At 43.7% G+C, this 16,602-nt stretch overlaps 2 protein-coding genes across 4 annotated transcripts in view; both read right to left on the reverse strand.

The window, feature by feature from the left end:
- Window positions 1-1,799: 1,799 nt before the first annotated feature.
- ATP5MG (ATP synthase membrane subunit g) lies at window positions 1,800-7,498 on the reverse strand. The gene is made up of 3 exons (XM_075909791.1): window positions 7,340-7,498; window positions 3,798-3,958; window positions 1,800-1,977 (listed from the first exon to the last, which is right to left on the reverse strand). Exons 1-3 carry the CDS (start codon window positions 7,401-7,403, stop codon window positions 1,879-1,881), a joined length of 324 nt encoding a protein of 107 aa, XP_075765906.1. The 5' UTR covers window positions 7,404-7,498; the 3' UTR covers window positions 1,800-1,878.
- Window positions 7,499-9,039: 1,541 nt separating this feature from the next.
- The window catches only part of UBE4A (ubiquitination factor E4A), a 32,827-nt gene continuing 25,264 nt past the window's right edge, over window positions 9,040-16,602 (reverse strand). For all 3 annotated transcript variants that reach the window (XM_075909789.1, XM_075909790.1, XM_075909788.1), the window contains 5 exons: window positions 15,450-15,624; window positions 15,134-15,314; window positions 14,125-14,272; window positions 11,966-12,123; window positions 9,040-10,272 (listed from right to left, as the gene is read on the reverse strand). In XM_075909789.1, the coding sequence (XP_075765904.1) occupies window positions 10,134-10,272; window positions 11,966-12,123; window positions 14,125-14,272; window positions 15,134-15,314; window positions 15,450-15,624 (801 nt within the window). In that variant the 3' untranslated portion in view covers window positions 9,040-10,133. The remainder of the gene's footprint in view (window positions 10,273-11,965; window positions 12,124-14,124; window positions 14,273-15,133; window positions 15,315-15,449; window positions 15,625-16,602) is intronic.

Raw genomic sequence — 16,602 nt, forward strand, 5'->3', positions numbered from 1 at the left:
AAATGCCAGGTCTAGGAAGTAACTACAACCCAAACAAAAATTCTGGTCATTTACAATACCAAGGGGATTAAGATTAGGGTTGTTAAGTGCTATACTTGCCTAACTTCAACATTTAGTATTTCAAATGAATTCCTCCATCCAAAATGTTAATGCAGAAGAACACCTGCAACTACACCCACAACTGGCAGGTGAAGTATGCTTTCTGAATAGATACCAAAGCAGGGATGTTACATTTTATCATGTAAGACTTCCTACTGAAAAAAGCATTTTAACAGAGACCTATGCTACTGCTGCAGAGACAAACAGTAATCTATTAGCTTAGTCTGCCACAAATTGTCTAATGTCACACAGGGCAGCCAAGCCAGAGTACTGGAGACCCATCCAGGGGCTGAAAGCAAGACTCAATCACTGGCCAAGCCAAGAGAATGTTGTAGGGAATTGGGACCTGCTATTAAAATAGCTAGCATAGACATTTGGCTACAACACAGACTAGTTTTTTGCTAGCTATGAAACAGCTTGCTTCCAGTAACAGCAATACCCAGTGTCATGGCAAGTACAATGTTGTTGGAAGCAGAGAAAAGAGTCCCTACATTGTTTTCTTTAGCGATGAAGCAGCTGAGCTTATATGTCCATTTCAGCAGAAGTTTGCTGGAAATTAAGTGCTTGTTCCCCCTGTCCTTGCTTCTGTGCTCATGGAGTTATCAGCAGTGTAAGCCAATATCTTCTATTTATGCACAGGTCAGGTGCTAAGTTATAGGGCCAACAAACTTGAAAAATTTTTCTACCAAGGCTGTAAACTCACCACCTAGAGACCCTGCTAAAGGAACCTGTAGCCATGCTTTGCACTACTTTGGGACACTGGATTCGGTCTCGTTTAGGTTTATGATGTCATGTAGACAGAACACATGTCAACATTCTGTTCGCCTAGCAGTTCTGCCTTGGTTGAAGGCGGCTTAACAGGCAATATTAAGTTGAGATGCTACTAGCCTTGCTAAAAGCAAGAGAGGAAAGCAGCTCATTTGTTAGAGACCCACAATTTTCTATGGCAATATAAATAATAAACTCCCATCAGATTGCTTGAAAACTTTCAACAAAGATGGAGCAATCTGCCCAATTACAAACTGCTCTCTTGTCCCACTTGTTTTAAAAAGAGTTAATCGTATGGGTAAGATCACAGTGAGGAAATTTTTGTACTTGTATGTTAGAAAGCCCTTCAGAGGAGCACAGCAAGACCACTGGATGATGTATACCTACCAAGTTGTGAGAAGACTTCAGAGGCTTATTCTGTCTTTTCTTTCTTCCAGCTCTTTACATATACCTGACATTTCAACTGAACCGGGTAGAATTAGAGATCACTTTTATACCATTTGATAAATCTGGGATGCTAAGTTGCTGTCTGATGGTTTAAATTATGGGCTTTTATTCGTTTCAATTACAGCTGTTGCCAAAACTGTCAGAATCAAAGTAAAAATGCAGGTTGTGAGATGCAGATCAGAGGTTCACATTCCTCAGCTCTAAACACTTGAGCAGAACAAAAGATTTCATAGTCAGTAAACTTTTCCAAGTGCTAGTTCTAAAGAAGTGACAAAAAAAGCTTTCAATTCAAATTAGCCTGCTACAGTAACAGATTCACATTCTCAAGTGTTACAAAGCAGCACAGGGGTAACTTCATTTGTGGTAACTTCAAGAGGGATGGCCTCCCGGCAGCTAGATACTAACTAATACTTTCTCCATCATTGGTAAGCTAACAGGATGGGGACAAGCTCACTGTGTAAACACCACTAAGAGACCACCACATGTCCACATCATTTCCTGGTTTTATTTTGTCAAACACTGTTACAAGACTTAGGGGACAAAGTAGTGAAACAAGACTAGTCTTCAAACATTGTATCCAATCAGGCTGCCTCTGCCTATGATCTCACCGATGTAAAACCACATCAGCACCTCTGTGGCCACCAAACCGTTCCTCAGAGCTTCCTGAAAGAAAGAAAGCCACATTTTAGAATGTTTGCTATTGCATTAACATCTTCCTTTGCTTTGTTAACCATACACAAAGTTTGGCTGTGATGGCTAGAAAGCTGCCCAACTTCATGAGATAACAGCATCTTTAGTTAAAGCCAAGAATGCTAAGAGTTTACTCCCCATGACCCAAGTAGTAACAGCACATACTGACATGCGCTCAAGTCTTATGTACAGATTAGCTTCCAGAGCCCTTCAAAGAGAATGCTTTAAAGCATAAATACTGAGACACATTCAAGTTTTAGTGCCAAGCAATACACTGGACCCACGAAATACCTGTTCAGTACTAGTGTGCAGATCTGTGTATCTGTTAATATTTGATTGATGTGGATGGATGCTGCAGAAAAAGCACATCTAAATTCTACTACTTGTAATATGGTAAAGAAATGAAAAGCTGGTCCATGAAAAATGCTATTCAGTTCAACCTATAAATTCCCCAACTCGAGTATCTCCTCTTTATGAGAATAGCTTTATTGTTTTTCATGGCACAAGTAAAGCTTTTTAAGTTAGGATGTCAGTAGTTCAATAAGTTCCTGGAATATAGCTGCATTTGCCAGACTCCAGAGGAATATGCAGCCAACCCATTTTTATCTTAAAAATTACTTTTTGAAGATTAACATAAATGAACAAGGTTACAAAATATTACAGGTAACTTCAGGAAGAGATGTGTGAAGAGTTAAAGGGGCATCAGTCAGAAGACCAGGACTAGGCAATTCAAGACCCAGAACTACAGGTAAGTTCAGAGAACAATTCTTAATTTGAACTCCCATTCCTATAGTAAAAGAAGTTATTACTGAATGACTCTTTACAGATCAGGAAGGGGGGAGGTACATTATTTGGAAAAGTGCCTAGAAGTGACTGGTTTATTGGACCTTGCTTTATTAATTAAATAGCAGCTAGCATTGTGCAATACAAGAACAAGGGGACATTCAATGAAACTGAAAAACAGCAAGTTAAAAACTGATTGAGACAGAAAACTTCATGGATATCCAAATTTACAATAGATATTTGCAAGAGTTTGGGAAGGGACTAAAACCTCCTAATAAGGTTGGGAATAAGGCTACCTATAAAAAAAAATAGAGCGTTAGAAGGAAAACTTAATTGGGACAGGTTATCACATAGCTCCCAAACTGTATGTTTTTTGCACCTTCCTCTTAAGTATCTAGATCTAGAACTTGTCATTGACGGCGAAAGGTACTGAACTAAAAGAACTACTGATCTGATCCAGCTTGTCAATGCCCTAGTTTCTATTAAGGAAAGACGTATTCCCTCCCCTCCCAAAATATTCTATGAGACACAGCAGTTACAGAACATAGCACCATCTCTCCTCACTGCACTGTAAAAGGTAGCAGCATTTTAAAGCTATCCTTAAGCTGTTGATTGTTAGGTCAAGCAGAAGTATTAATTCCAAACTAGATTATCCAATATACCTTCACCCAACATTTCTATCAGAAGGGTAACAATGCATTTCATTCCTTTTGAAAATAAGGCAGCTGCAGACACAAAAGTGGAAAGATCAGAAGTGATATTTGTTCAACCTCCCCCCCACCTCCTCACAGAATGCGCTCATTAAGAATGCACAGTGGGCTAGACTATCAACAAAGCGACTAGCAAGTTAACTGCTCTGGTCAAACAACAAGCACAAGCCACTTTCTGGGCTGCTTTTTATGCTACTACATGTAACCCAGCTAAAAGTGCGTTAACTAGCCTGGCTGGAGAAACCCCTGGGGAAACACGCTTCGGTTATTCATATCCATTCTTATTTAGCCTGCAGTTACCTTGACTGTGAGCTGTGCGAGGTGACCAGACTGAAAGCTTTTAACCATAGCTTTCATGCTGTCAATCGCCTTGGGGATCTCAGCAGGGGTTGGAGGAACCAACTCAACCTTGGCATATTGCCAAAATGTGGCCAAACGAGGCTTGGAGTAAGTCACAGCAGCTGGAAAAGAAAAATACCAGGATGAATCCACTAGAAGCTAAAAGAAACAGATGTGTGCACTGGACACAAATATTTATTCATGCATCACATTCATTTACTGTTTTCATCAAGTATGCACCTAATCTAAAGTGTCTGAGCTGCATATTGGTAACGAGCAGATATTTAATTTTAAAAATTATAACTACACACCCAACCAGCGCTCTGGATGCCTATTCCATAAATTTAAAAAAAACAAAAACAAAAACCCACCATGAACATAAAGACTGCGAATAAATATATCCATCACAGCCCAAACCCTCAGACTTAGAAAGAGGAAATAAGTGGATTTAGCAGCATTTTCAGAAGGTTAACAGATCTGATTCTGGCCAGGTGTGGGATGGCAATTTCAAGATTCCTGCCAGCAGCTTTCATATACATTAAGGAACCCACAGCCAAGCACCTCTCCTGATCTCAACTGTGGCAATACCACACAAGGAGAATGGCAATCATACAAGTATCCAGGTCGCAAACCTTTTGAGGGTTTTTAAGTTAAAATAAACACATGGCATTCCATTCCAAATCTTACTGGAGCCAGGAGAGAAATTACTGGTCTAACATGCTCACAACTCCTTAAACAGGCTGTTTACAGCATTAAAGGTACAGAATACTTATCATTAGGAACTCAGCCATTCACAAAGCCTGTATGAAAATGTTTATCATGTGATGGCCTCAGATCAGTACCAAACTATCAACTGGTTGGGAATTGTCAGTTGCTATCTAAGTTGCCACATGATTAGTATAGGAAACTCAGTAGTATCACTGTTTTGCCATCAGATAGTGTTATGATTTACCACTAGAAAGAGTAAGTGAAAAACATTTTAGTTGTTTCTGTTCTTAAACTGTCATGCATCAATATTGGAAGCATGAATAATTAGATGTTAGAATCATACCAGTTAATTTTAATAAGACCAGCCATATACAGTCAGACCAATGGTCCATCTGGCTCAGCATCCTGTCTAACTGTGGCCAATGCTAGGTGTTTTGGAAGGACTGAACAGAACAGGTAATCAAGTAACCCATCATCTACACCTACTTCTGGCAATCAGAAGCTAGGGACATCCAGAGCATGAGGTTGCATCCCTGACCATCTTGGCTAAGAGCCATTGATAGACTTGTTGAAATGTGTTTTATTAAGCTTTTCCTAGTTAGGCAGAGTTAGAGTTACCTCTCTGCAAAAGCTGAGGAAGTGGTAATGTGAAAACAGTGTTATTTCAATCAGAACATCTGCAGCATTCTGCATCTAAGACAATATCCCTACAAAGCCTGAGACCACTGAAAACACAAATGTTTGACTACTGATAATTATGCACTATATAGTGCAAAAAATTAAACCTTAGGTAAACGCCAGCCTATGTGGCCTCAAAATTAGACTTCAAGTAATACTGTTGTAAAAACTCTCCAGTCTCTATAAGCTCAGCTGAATGAAGTCTTGCTCATGAAGGTAGATTTCATCTTCCAGCATAAGCTTGAGAAAATATTGATTTTGTTTTCAATTTGCATTCTGAATGCAATTGGATGCTTGCACATAAGTAATTCAAGTGGGGGGAGGGGGGAGATCTGCTCTCCAAATTAAACCCAGAATAAAATGAAAAATCTCAGACAAACACTACACTGTTTCCAGAAGATCAAAAATTCAGTCTATTACACCAACTGAGAAAATTCCAAAGTAAATGGCCTTTTGGGCCACTGAAAGCCTTTCCACTAAACCCCACGCTTTCTTCAACTGCCATGTGGTATTGCTAAGGTCTTCAAACCATCAGAAAATGTTCAATTTAGACTCTCTCCATAGTTTGTCAATTACTCCTTCAATTAATACTTCATTTTCAGTTGTGGACATTATGAAGTAAGCTAATATTAGTTCAACAGAGCCACTTATTTTAAACTCTCAGGAATAAAGTTTTGCTAAAGACTACTTCATACTTAATACTTAGACAATATTCCTTGGCCTTCGATAGAATCAAAGATCGAAAAGGTATGACCTTCCTCCAAACATATTAAGGCCAGAGATACACCCCCAGCTGGACAAGCAGAATGCAGTATTTTTAAATGAAAACCTTTTAAAGTAGATCATACCTTTCATATAGAAAAGGACCTCGGCTAACATAGGCAAAGATGCATTGCAATTACAAAGCTCTCAAGAGGAAAGAGCCAGAAGTACAAGAAACTTGTATCAAGACATGCATAGAACAGAAGAATAGGAAGAGCCAGAATTCTCAAGAGATATAGCTTGTTAGCAAAAACAAAGGTTATCTATTTGCTTTTAGCAACTTGGTAGCCTGACAACCCACTAGAAGTCCACCACATCCTGCATCTCTCAGCATTTTCCTTATCACTACATCCTAACCTCAAATATAGGAGCAAAAGTTAGTGCAATCTATGCATCTCAAACTTTGCCCTTACACCTGTACGTTTAGAGGAAAAGCAGTTCTAATCTGGTTTTATATCATGGCTGATCACTACAGCATGTGTGTACCAGATGAAACTAATAACAAAATCCACCGACAATGGAATTTTGGGTATGTGTGCAGGGCTGCGGACAGATTATTTTGTGTGTTTTCAAATTGGTTTCTTTTGGGTAGAAGGAGGATGTTGTGAGGATCCATCTTGTGTTGAAAAGACCTGATTTCATTGAGTATTAGACACTCATCCTTCTCAGACTTCCATGAAACGTACAGGTGCTCAGTACCTCTGGAAACATGGCTACTAAGTGCATTCCTGCCCAATTGCTTATAACCCCTTTCCACTCCAACTGCAATGCCACGTTAGATGGGCTGCTACGTGACCTTTGGAAATCACTTCATAGCTGCAACTCAATTCCCCCCATCACTAGAATAGGGAAATGCCTCCTTTTATAAAGCTCGCCGAGAAGCATTAATTTGGAAGAAAGAGGCTGCACAGGGGTGTTTTCTCCGCTGCAGATCTCAATTTAAAGCTGGTCTGCGGGTTATTCCCCCCGCCCTTTAGCTCGTGTACCCGCTGACCGCACGGTCCGATCCGTCAGTAAAGTCCGACAGAACCTCGCACGAAGCAAGTTCCGCGACTTTAGCTCGCCCTTTGCACTGACGCGAACCACTAGGCCGCAGCCTCCGGCTCATTTAAATTAAGAGCAGCCCGCGGGACGGAGCGGGAGTCACCGGGACAACGACCCTCCCGCAGCGAAGTGCGGCCGAGCCCTAGAGCCGGCGCGGCGGGACCGGCCTGGGACACGCGCCAGCCGCCCCGCAGGAACGCTCCCGGCGGGGCCCGAGCCCAGGCGCAGCGCGAGGCCGGGCTCGGCGGGGAAGCATCGGGCCTAGAAGCGGCTGCGAGCGAGACCGGCCCGCGCCCCGCCCCCGCGCTCACCGCTGACGAGCTGCGGGCCCTGGCTGACGACGCGCCGCACCAGCCTCTGGGCGGCCTGGGCCATGGCGGAACCGGCGCGAGCAGCGGCTGAGGCAGGAGCCGGAGGCTGAATGTCACCTACAGCAGGACCCCTCAGGCCCCCTGCGCGCGGGCTGCCCCGGCAGCGCCTGTCGCCGCCGCCCGCTGGCCACGCCCCCAGGCGGGCAGCGGGGGCCTTTCCCCTCCCCCGCAGAGGTAACGTTTTGATCAGGCGCCCGCCACGGTCACCTATCGGCCACGCGCGGGGCTGCTCACGCGCGAGGGAGCCAAAGGGGCACATGCGCAGAAGCCAGGCCCGTCCTGTGGCCGCAGTGGGCCCGCGAGACGCTCCCCGCTACACTGCAGCCCGTCTCCTGCGGGGGACTATTTGCAAACCCGTTAGCAGAAGCCGGTCGGGTAGCAAACCCTCTGGCTCGTGCCCTGCCCAAATGCCACTTCTGTCCAATTGCTCATTGGGCTGCAGCGTTGGCATCAGCTCCTTCACGCGGGCAGCCTCCAACATGCTTGTTCCCCTCTCACGTGGCCTCGCAGCGTGTAAGTGCCCCCGCTTCCATCATTTAGCATTTGCAAACTCAGGAGAGAAACATTACAGGGAATCTCGGTGACCTCCTTGGTGAAATCCTCTGAAGTAGCAAACTGCAGCGTATGGACTGAAGCTAGGCCCCTGGGGGCGAATGTTTCTTCTTTTGTGCCTGGTGATGTAGCTCCAGTTGTTCTGCCTAGAGCAGGGGGCTGGACTTGATGACCTGGTGTCTCTTCCAGTTCTATGATAAGGGGATGGTTTGATGAGATAACATGATCTTGGTAACTAATTGACCATTCATTATCAGTGGGAAATAGGTCAATGGAGGGATGATAGTAGTTACTATAGAGAACTTTCTGGGTGTCTGGCTGATGAGTCTTGCCCACATGCTCAGGGTTTAGCTGATCACCATATTTGGGGTCGGGAAGGAATTTTCCTCCAGGGTAGATTGGCAGAGGCCCTGGAGGTTTTTTGCCTTCCTCTGTAGCATGGGGCACAGATCACAGCTGGAGGATTCTCTGCATCTTGGGGTCTTCAAAGTATTTGAAGGCTTCAATATCTGAGACATAGGTGAGAGGATTATTCTAAGAGGGGTGGGTGAGATTCTGTGGCCTGCACTAGACTAGATGATCATAATGATCCCTTCTGACCTTAAAGTCTATGAGTATGAGTCCTTGTAATGCTACTTCCCAGCACAAACCCTCCTCTTCCCACAAACTGACTAGTAAGCCTATTTCATAGGTATAACTAATCAACATACCTACCCACCAAGAATAAAACATACATATTAAACTATTTAGCTTCAAATTCTGGTATTTCTAGGCTTGCATGAATACATACACAGGAGACTCAAGGATTATGTGTTTTAAGACCTTTTCTGACGTGTTAATTTTAACCAATTCTTGAAAGCACCTGCAGTAAGAGCCCAAGCTTTGCTCTTAGTTTTTGTTCAAAAAGAAATGCTAAAATTTTTGTAAGGCACATCCCCAACCCAAGGGTAATGTTATCACCATAGCTGGGGGGAAAATCAGTGTTGTAGTTGTACAGAGAGATGAAGTGTTGAGAGAAGTTATACCTGACCCTGATCCTACATTCAGAACAAACTCATCTTAAGACCAAATACACATTAACTTCAAAATGACTTGAAGCCTGACATTTTTATTGATAAAGCATATGTCTAAGGATATATACACACTGGCTACATATTAACATGCACAAAGTACAATATAAATGTAGGCAGGATTTATAGTGTACTTGAATGAGTATGTACACAATGCACAGACAGTGCCATTTCCAATAGGCTCTTAAACCATTACTAATTAAGGTTAATTTAAATCATATGGAGACTCTCAGAACCCCATTGAGAAAAGCTTATCCTCTGTGTCTGGGTATGGTGGGTTCCTGCATGGTTGCTCCTTGAACAAAACAGCAGGTAACCGATCATTAGTAAGAGTCCCCAGCAGCCAAGTGAGAGGCTTTTCTAAACCTACGCTCCTTTTTCCCAGCATGACCTCCTTATTCCCCGTGAGGGTTTTGTTACAGAAGCTGCTGAACCATTCGACTATCCCTACCTTTCAGTCACATCCAACTTTCAGATGGTGTTCTAAATGTTTCAATTTCAGTGCTGCCCCATTGCCATGGACCACGCTGAACGTCAACCCTTGTATTCAACCAATATTTACAGACAACACTGCATAAGAGAACCTCTTCCATCCTCACACACATCTAATTTAAGGGCTGCTGTGGACACACAATTTTTTTTCCACACTAAACATAGTATGATAGAACATTACATAGTTTGAATAGGTCTGGAGCCAAAGCAGCAGTACCAGAAGAAGAGAGATTTTGTGGTGGCTAACAGCCACTGAAATGTGTGACATGACATTCATTAAAACACAGTGAATGCTGTGAAGAACAAACACAAGAAAATTAACCAGTGGCCAACAGTGCAAGAAGGGACCATAGGATTCTTGAGCTGAGAATTTGTGATGTAGTTGAGGGTTCTGATATTTTTTAAAAGACTTAATGGAAACAAAAAATAGAAGGGGATAAAAGGAAGGGCCTAAGCAAGGCTCCTGGTCTAGTGGCAATGCACTAAATGCAATCGTGGTTAAAGAGTAGACTGTAGCACTGATTCACAGATTCTCTGGAGCACCAGCCATTGTCTCTGCAAGGGGATTTCACTCTTGCAAATAAACTTTTGTTCATTTGTCAGGATGTTTTTTCATTTGTTCATTTTAGTGTGTTCTCTAGCTGCTCTTTCTGCTTTTTCCTCTCTGCAAGCCATTGCTGGATCTTCTCCTTTAGTTCTATGTTTGGTCTGATCTGGTCCATAGTGAGGGGGCTGCGATTGAAAGGATCTGTCTGGTCACTGTAAGAAAGAGAGAAAGTCCAGGAGACTCAGTCTATGACTACTGTTTTATGATTAAAAAGTAACCATATGAAGCCAAAAACATGGTCCACAGACATGCACAGCCACTGTTCCATCAAGTGAATCAGACCTGCCTATAGATACTAGTCCACTACATGTAATCATTAGGCTTCACCAAACATCCTCCAAAAGTCAGACACCACCATTCTCATCATTTTCAGAGGTGCATCTGAGACTAAAATGTCTAGGTTCACAATACACCTAAGTACAAGAGTATACAACAGTATTAGAGAGAACAAAGCACAACACAGACCAGCTACTAAACCTCTGATTCATAACACACAGAAGATGATTATTTATACACAGATTAAAATGTGCTACTACTTGGATGAAAAAAAGCAAATCTCCTATGCTCATGCTTTTATTGGAAAACATTTCTGGTTTTTATCTGTACTCACTAACATGCTCAACCTACAATCAGAATGAAGAAACACCTGCAGTTTTCCTAATATTCAAATTGCTTTTAAATTAAAAAGTCTTAATATTCTCCTCCCACCCCCCAACTTCAATTTGTAGGCTGGAGCACCTCTCCTGTGCTTTATTTCATTAAAAACACAAGCAAAAATGTGGTCTGCACAATGCCATAGGGTCCAGGCATACAAACTACACCTGGCTAATAAATCGTTAGCACTTTTGAAAACAGATGGATTATAGCCACTTGCAAATCCAACATAGCTAAGATCTTAGGCTCTAGAATAACCGTGGGAAATTTGTAAAGGAGAATGGCTGTACACATGCATGGGAATGGCCACGTGGTCCTGTCCCAACTTCTGACAGCAAAAACACCAACTCCTCCCCAGCAAACTGCAGGGTCCGATAATTCAAAAGAGCCCGGACCCTTTAATCGCTGCTGGAGCCCCATGTCTCACGTTCCAGACAGCGCTGAGGGTTAGGGCGGGGGGGGACATGCCTAGGGTTGCCAGTTGTCCAGTATTGACCCGGATAGTCTGGTATTTTCACCTCCTGTCTGGTTTAAAAAAAAAAAAAAAAAAAATCAGAAAATACAGGACATCTGGTATTTTCTGAATTTTTTTTCCTTGCCAGGAGGTGAAAATACTAGACTGTTGGGGTTAATATTAGACACCTGGCAACCCTATACACACTCAGCAACCGGGCCAGGTCCAGCCCATCCCTCTCACTTACCTGATACTGCAGAGGAGCTGTCTGGTCCAGAGCAGGGAGAGAAGATGGCCACCGGCTGCCGGCAGCCTGTTAGGAGAGGCAGAGCCCAGCACCTGGTCTTAAAGGGGCCATGCTGGGGTTTTTTAATTTTTTTTTTTTTTTAAATAACTCTCGGGATCCTTTTTTTTTTGGCTCAACAACTTTGGTCTCCCACCTTTTTTTCCCCTAAAAGAATTTTTTCCCTGATGGTTTTTTTTTTTGGTGTGTGTGTGTGGGGGGGGGGGGGGGGGGGGTTGGTATTTTTGGTTAAACCATTTGGCAACCCTAGATGTGCCGCAATTTGGGCAGCATTCAGAGCTGACTGCCCCTGCCCTGCCTCTTGAACCCAAGGCCCTGCCCCTTCTGGGAGAACAAAGCCAACTTCCTCCCAACTTGCCCAGGGACCCGGATCCTCTGCTCTTAGTGAATCGCTGAACTCCTCATTCAGATGCAATTAACTTTTCTTGAATACCTGAGGAGATGCCTGGCTATTGTTGACCTATCCACAGTGACTCGGGAAGATGGCAGGATCACCGGGTCAGACATTAAAGTGCTCATGATAGGATCCAGGAATTCATCACACGCATCTGCATAGGTCTCCTCTTCTTGCTGCTGTCGATCTGCAAGAGACTGGTAGATACATGCACAGCTACTAACACTAGGCTTTGTGAAAATTTGTCAAGCAGCTTAAATTCTCGTATTCACAAAGGAGAGGAGCCTAACAATGCAGAAAGTCTGGCACCACTTCTTACTTGTAAACTATCTGGCAGAAGGTGACCATGCACATAACCAGATGCTCTGCCAAATCTTTTGGTTTATATCCAGAGCTCAGACACCAAGATGGCTAAGAAACAGCAGGAACCCAGATAACATATCGCAGCTGTGGCATGCAAATAAACACTGGGTGCACAGCTTTGCTTCTGCAAACTCCAGAAGTCTAATGGTTCTTTCATTTGCATAGTTACAGTTGTTAAAATATCATCAAAATGTAAATCAGTTCCTGGTTTCAATTTCAGACACAGCAAAAACATTAAGAATATAAGTATCTATTGGAAGACAGTTGTCAGCTATTGCTTGTCTGGACAGAAGCCTTGTAGGGCAAAATTGGGTGTGGAAGCTTTTTGGAGGAGCATGGCTATCGTTACTGATTAGCATCATAGTTTTAATTTTCCAGCAAAACCTTTGTGGAAGCTGAGACAGGCTAGCTCTGAGGGGATTTCCAGAAGTTGTTACAGCTTACTGTCTTGTACAGCATACTAACCTCTTCACATCAGGGATAATCTTTTATTGGTTTGTAAAACATTGCACGTTTACAAAGCTATGTACACATATTACAAGTGGAGGTGGAATTCTAACCCTATTGTTCATGTTGCCCTATGCACCCTTCATATTTTAAGACCCTCTTCTCATTCCTTATAACTTTGCCAATTTGTAACTGTTTGTGCTGAATTTTTACATGGCTGGTGTCTGCCTTAGGCTTAATTTTTTTGTGTGTGGAGAATTTCAGTCAAAACTGTTCAGCCAGCTCCAAGATGAAGGCAAGGAAAACGTCGTTTTTACCATTTAAAAATATTCAGGCAAACTTTTCTTTGAAACGTTCTAGTATTACCACACTTTGGAGTAGGGGCTTGAAATTTGGTGGGGAGGTAGCCAGGGTATCAGGGATGCAGCTTTTGCCATCCTTGTAAGATTCTGCTCATATTTGGCCAGGGTGGGGGGGAAAGAGGGATTGTAGTTCATTAGAAATCTCTTAATTTTTAAGTTCTGTCTGCACTGGGCATCCTCAGCCTGGGTCTGAGTAAGAGTTTATCCAAAACTGCACCTCTACGCTGCTGTGAGCTATGCAAGGTCTGGGCATGGTAAGGAACAGGAGAGAATCTCTCCCTTCTGCATTTGTAGAAATAAAAGATCCACAGTAGGGCTGGCTCAAGCAGTAGGGCTAGAAACTGCTGTGTAGACACTGAGGCTTAGTTTGGAATCTAGGATCCTCCCATTCACAGAGTCCCAGAGCTTTAGCGCCAATGATTTTTCAGCTTTGCAAGCCTTAGTCTGCTGACCCTGGTCAGACACATGCCTTTTATCCCTGTGCAGACATACCTTCAGTGCCGTTGCTGCTGCTGCTACCCAGGCAGTAAGAGGAAGCTGCCTAGTCTGAATGCGAAGGGGGTCAAGGAAGACCGTGCAGAGGTGGGAGAAACAGACTGGCACGAGGAGGATGAGAGGCAGACTGGAGGGGAGAGGGAAGCTGGGAGTCAGTGGGTGGGAAGAGACTTGGACTGGCTGAACAAGAGACTGGAAACCAATGGCTGGAGGAATGGGAAATAAATGTGACAAGAAGCCAGGAGACATGGGGCTGCCTGGGCAAAGAAACAGGGAAGTGGAGTCAGTGAACAGAATGACCCGGTGAATGGGCGAGAATCCCAGGAGGTATACTGGGATGGGAAGCCAGAGTGAGACTGAAGAATGTGAGTGGGTTTTGCAAGGGAGAGAGAGAGAGAGAGAGAGATCAGTTAAGAAGCGAGGGGCACATTCAAGAACTTTCACAGTGAAATATCAATAGAGAACTCTGCTTAGCAGAAGCATTGATAAATGGCTGACAGCACCAATAGTGTCGTCCTTTTCCTCTCTCACCTTGATCCGTTCGGCCAGGTTACTGAAAGCCACGATCATGTCCCCAGGCTTATTGATTTTCTTTAGGACTCTGACTGTCTGAGCAAACAGCATCGGCGAATAGGAGCGCCCATCCTTGGGCACCGTGGCGCAGAAATTCTCTGCATCGCTGAACCACAATTACAGAAAGAAAAAGAACATAAGCGTTGGGATTTGTGGAAAGAGTGATTTGCGAGATTGCAGAGACATCTCCCCACACAGCAGCTGAATTATTTCAGTAAAATATACACAGGAGATGGCAATGTGAAAGGAGACACACCTCACTGTAACAGCTGAGTAGTTTCTCCTAGACCGTCTCTATGCTCGGATAGGTTTTACACTAGCTACAGCCATATTTAAAGTCTGTTACTGCTGCCAAGGTTGTAGGTGTTTTCCCTGGCTAGTGCGGATGGGGGAAGGGGAGGTTCTCTATGCTACAAGGAGCCAATGTATGGCATAGAGTGGTTACCATAATTAAAAAAAAAGACAAGACAAAAATATCACAAAATACAAAACCATCACACTGGACAGGGGATCATGAGAGAATTCTGCTACCCACAACCATGTGTAAACACAATCATAGCTAGCAGAGGTCAGCTCCCAGTGTAATCAGAGCTACCTAGATCACATAAAAATGCATGATACTGGTCAGATTTCCTATTGAAAAGACTGCTATACTTAATTCACAGATTCTCCATTATTTGTAGTCTCCCATTGAGGCTTAAAGATTTAATTGTTCAGATGGCGGGTGATGGCTTAAAAACAAGTTTTAGAACCGAAATTAATGTCTGGCTGGATTTATGCTGACTGCAGTCAGCTCAGAGTAGAATTTGGTCCTGAGCAGCTCAGCAGCATCGCGCTAATGGATTTAGTAGACTAAATATCCAGAAATAATTTTGTTTTGCCACCCAGCAATGTGAATCCATTGTGCAATAGGGGTCCTGTTCTCCAGGACTGTTGCTCCCCCGCAGCTTCTCATACCCTCACATACCCAAGGTTTAAGTAGATGGTACAGATGTCAGAAACAAGCTGCTGGGGTTTGAAGTCAAACTCGCTGAAATCCTTGACTTTTAATGCTCCCATTTTAGGGCCAACCAGGTGCTGCAGGAAGTAGTTCAGCATGGAGATGATGCGCTCAGCAAGGAAAGGATGCACAAACAGGGACTTAATTTCTGGAATGGAAGCCAACAGTTCTCTGAGCATCAAAATAAAAATCAACCCTTCTGCACCAACCCCTTAAACCAGGCAAAACTCCCCCAACCACTGCCACTCTCCCATTCCCAGCTACGAGAGCTTGCTGTCCATACCTGAGGTCAGAAAGGCCAGAGTTCCAATGGTTTCATTGGACATGATGTTGTGGAAGCGAGCCAGCTGACCAAACATTTGCAGACTGGACTCCTTCTCCCTACGAGCCTCTGGGGACAGGCTGTCCCACTCACCACGGTCCTTCTCTATCTGCTGAACTTTTATCTTACTGAGGTACTGTAAAGATAAAGCAGAGGAATTGAGCAGTGTGGTCTACTTAGTAATCCTGGCAAGCTCAGAATGCTTTCATCCTCTCTTACATGGGAAATTATTCCATGAGTTCAGTAGGTCTTGGGAAATCTCCTAGACCCAGAAGGCACATGTGCACATCAGATAAACTCCACTACAAAATTAGCAACCTAAGGAAGGGACTTGGGTTGAATTGGACCGTGGAGGCACTCCTCACCTCCCTTGAGGCTAGGCTGAAGCCCCTTGACAGAGCAGTTTGGGGGAAAGCCTTAATTGCTGCTGCTTGTAATGAATGTGGCTTGTTGATAAACAGAGGGTTTAAGTCTCTGGTACTTTAATTGGGTATTTTTCACTAGCGCCAATTACACAGTGAAACCAAAATCAAGAAAGGAAATAATTTAGCCCAGGGTTCTGGGTGCCAGTTATAATAGAACCTACTTTCCAGACTAGGCTTCTCCTTTGCCAGGTCAGCACAAGTTCTCACGTGCTTCCTACTACCCGCAGAAGTGCTGCTGACTGACAGATTCCGAACAGGCCTCGTTCACTGCAACCGAATAAGCAGCAATTCCCTGGGGCCTCACAAAGAAAAGAGGAAAGTAGGAGCTAAAAAGTGGGAGGTGGGTGGAGAAGGACCAAGTGAAGGGTGAAGAGGATTCATTGACAATGTCATTCCTTGGGGTTAAATCAGATTCAGCCACAACATAGAAGTAACTTGGAAGTTTCATTACAGCTGTGGAGCTCTTTGCTCTCCTGATCTCACACTGCAGAGTTCCAGGCAGCAGTAAGTCTCACTGTGAGCCAACCTTGTCAATGACAGGAGCTTTTCTCTCCACGCTTACACAGGGCTCCCATGACCACATGTATTTAACAAACAAAAACACAGCACCTTCTTTTAAAGCAAAGCAACATTAGGAACAGCCTAAAAAACACTCAGGCAGGTGGATCACATCTGTACTGCCAGGCTCA

Source organism: Pelodiscus sinensis, chromosome 26 (genome assembly GCF_049634645.1).
Source record: "Pelodiscus sinensis isolate JC-2024 chromosome 26, ASM4963464v1, whole genome shotgun sequence".
Classification (NCBI taxonomy): Eukaryota; Metazoa; Chordata; order Testudines; family Trionychidae; genus Pelodiscus; species Pelodiscus sinensis.

What these genes read in the sequence shown, in the direction of transcription:
- ATP5MG (XM_075909791.1), bottom strand. Translation starts at nt 7,403, where the DNA reads ATGGCCCAGGCCGCCCAGAGGCTGGTGCGGCGCGTCGTCAGCCAGGGC. An exon ending in GGGCCCGCAGCTCGTCAGCG is followed by an intron (nt 3,959 to 7,339) that starts GTGAGCGCGGGG and finishes TTTCTTTTCCAG; the next exon opens with CTGCTGTGACTTACTCCAAG. An exon ending in TCGCACAGCTCACAGTCAAG is followed by an intron (nt 1,978 to 3,797) that starts GTAACTGCAGGC and finishes TCTTTCTTTCAG; the next exon opens with GAAGCTCTGAGGAACGGTTT.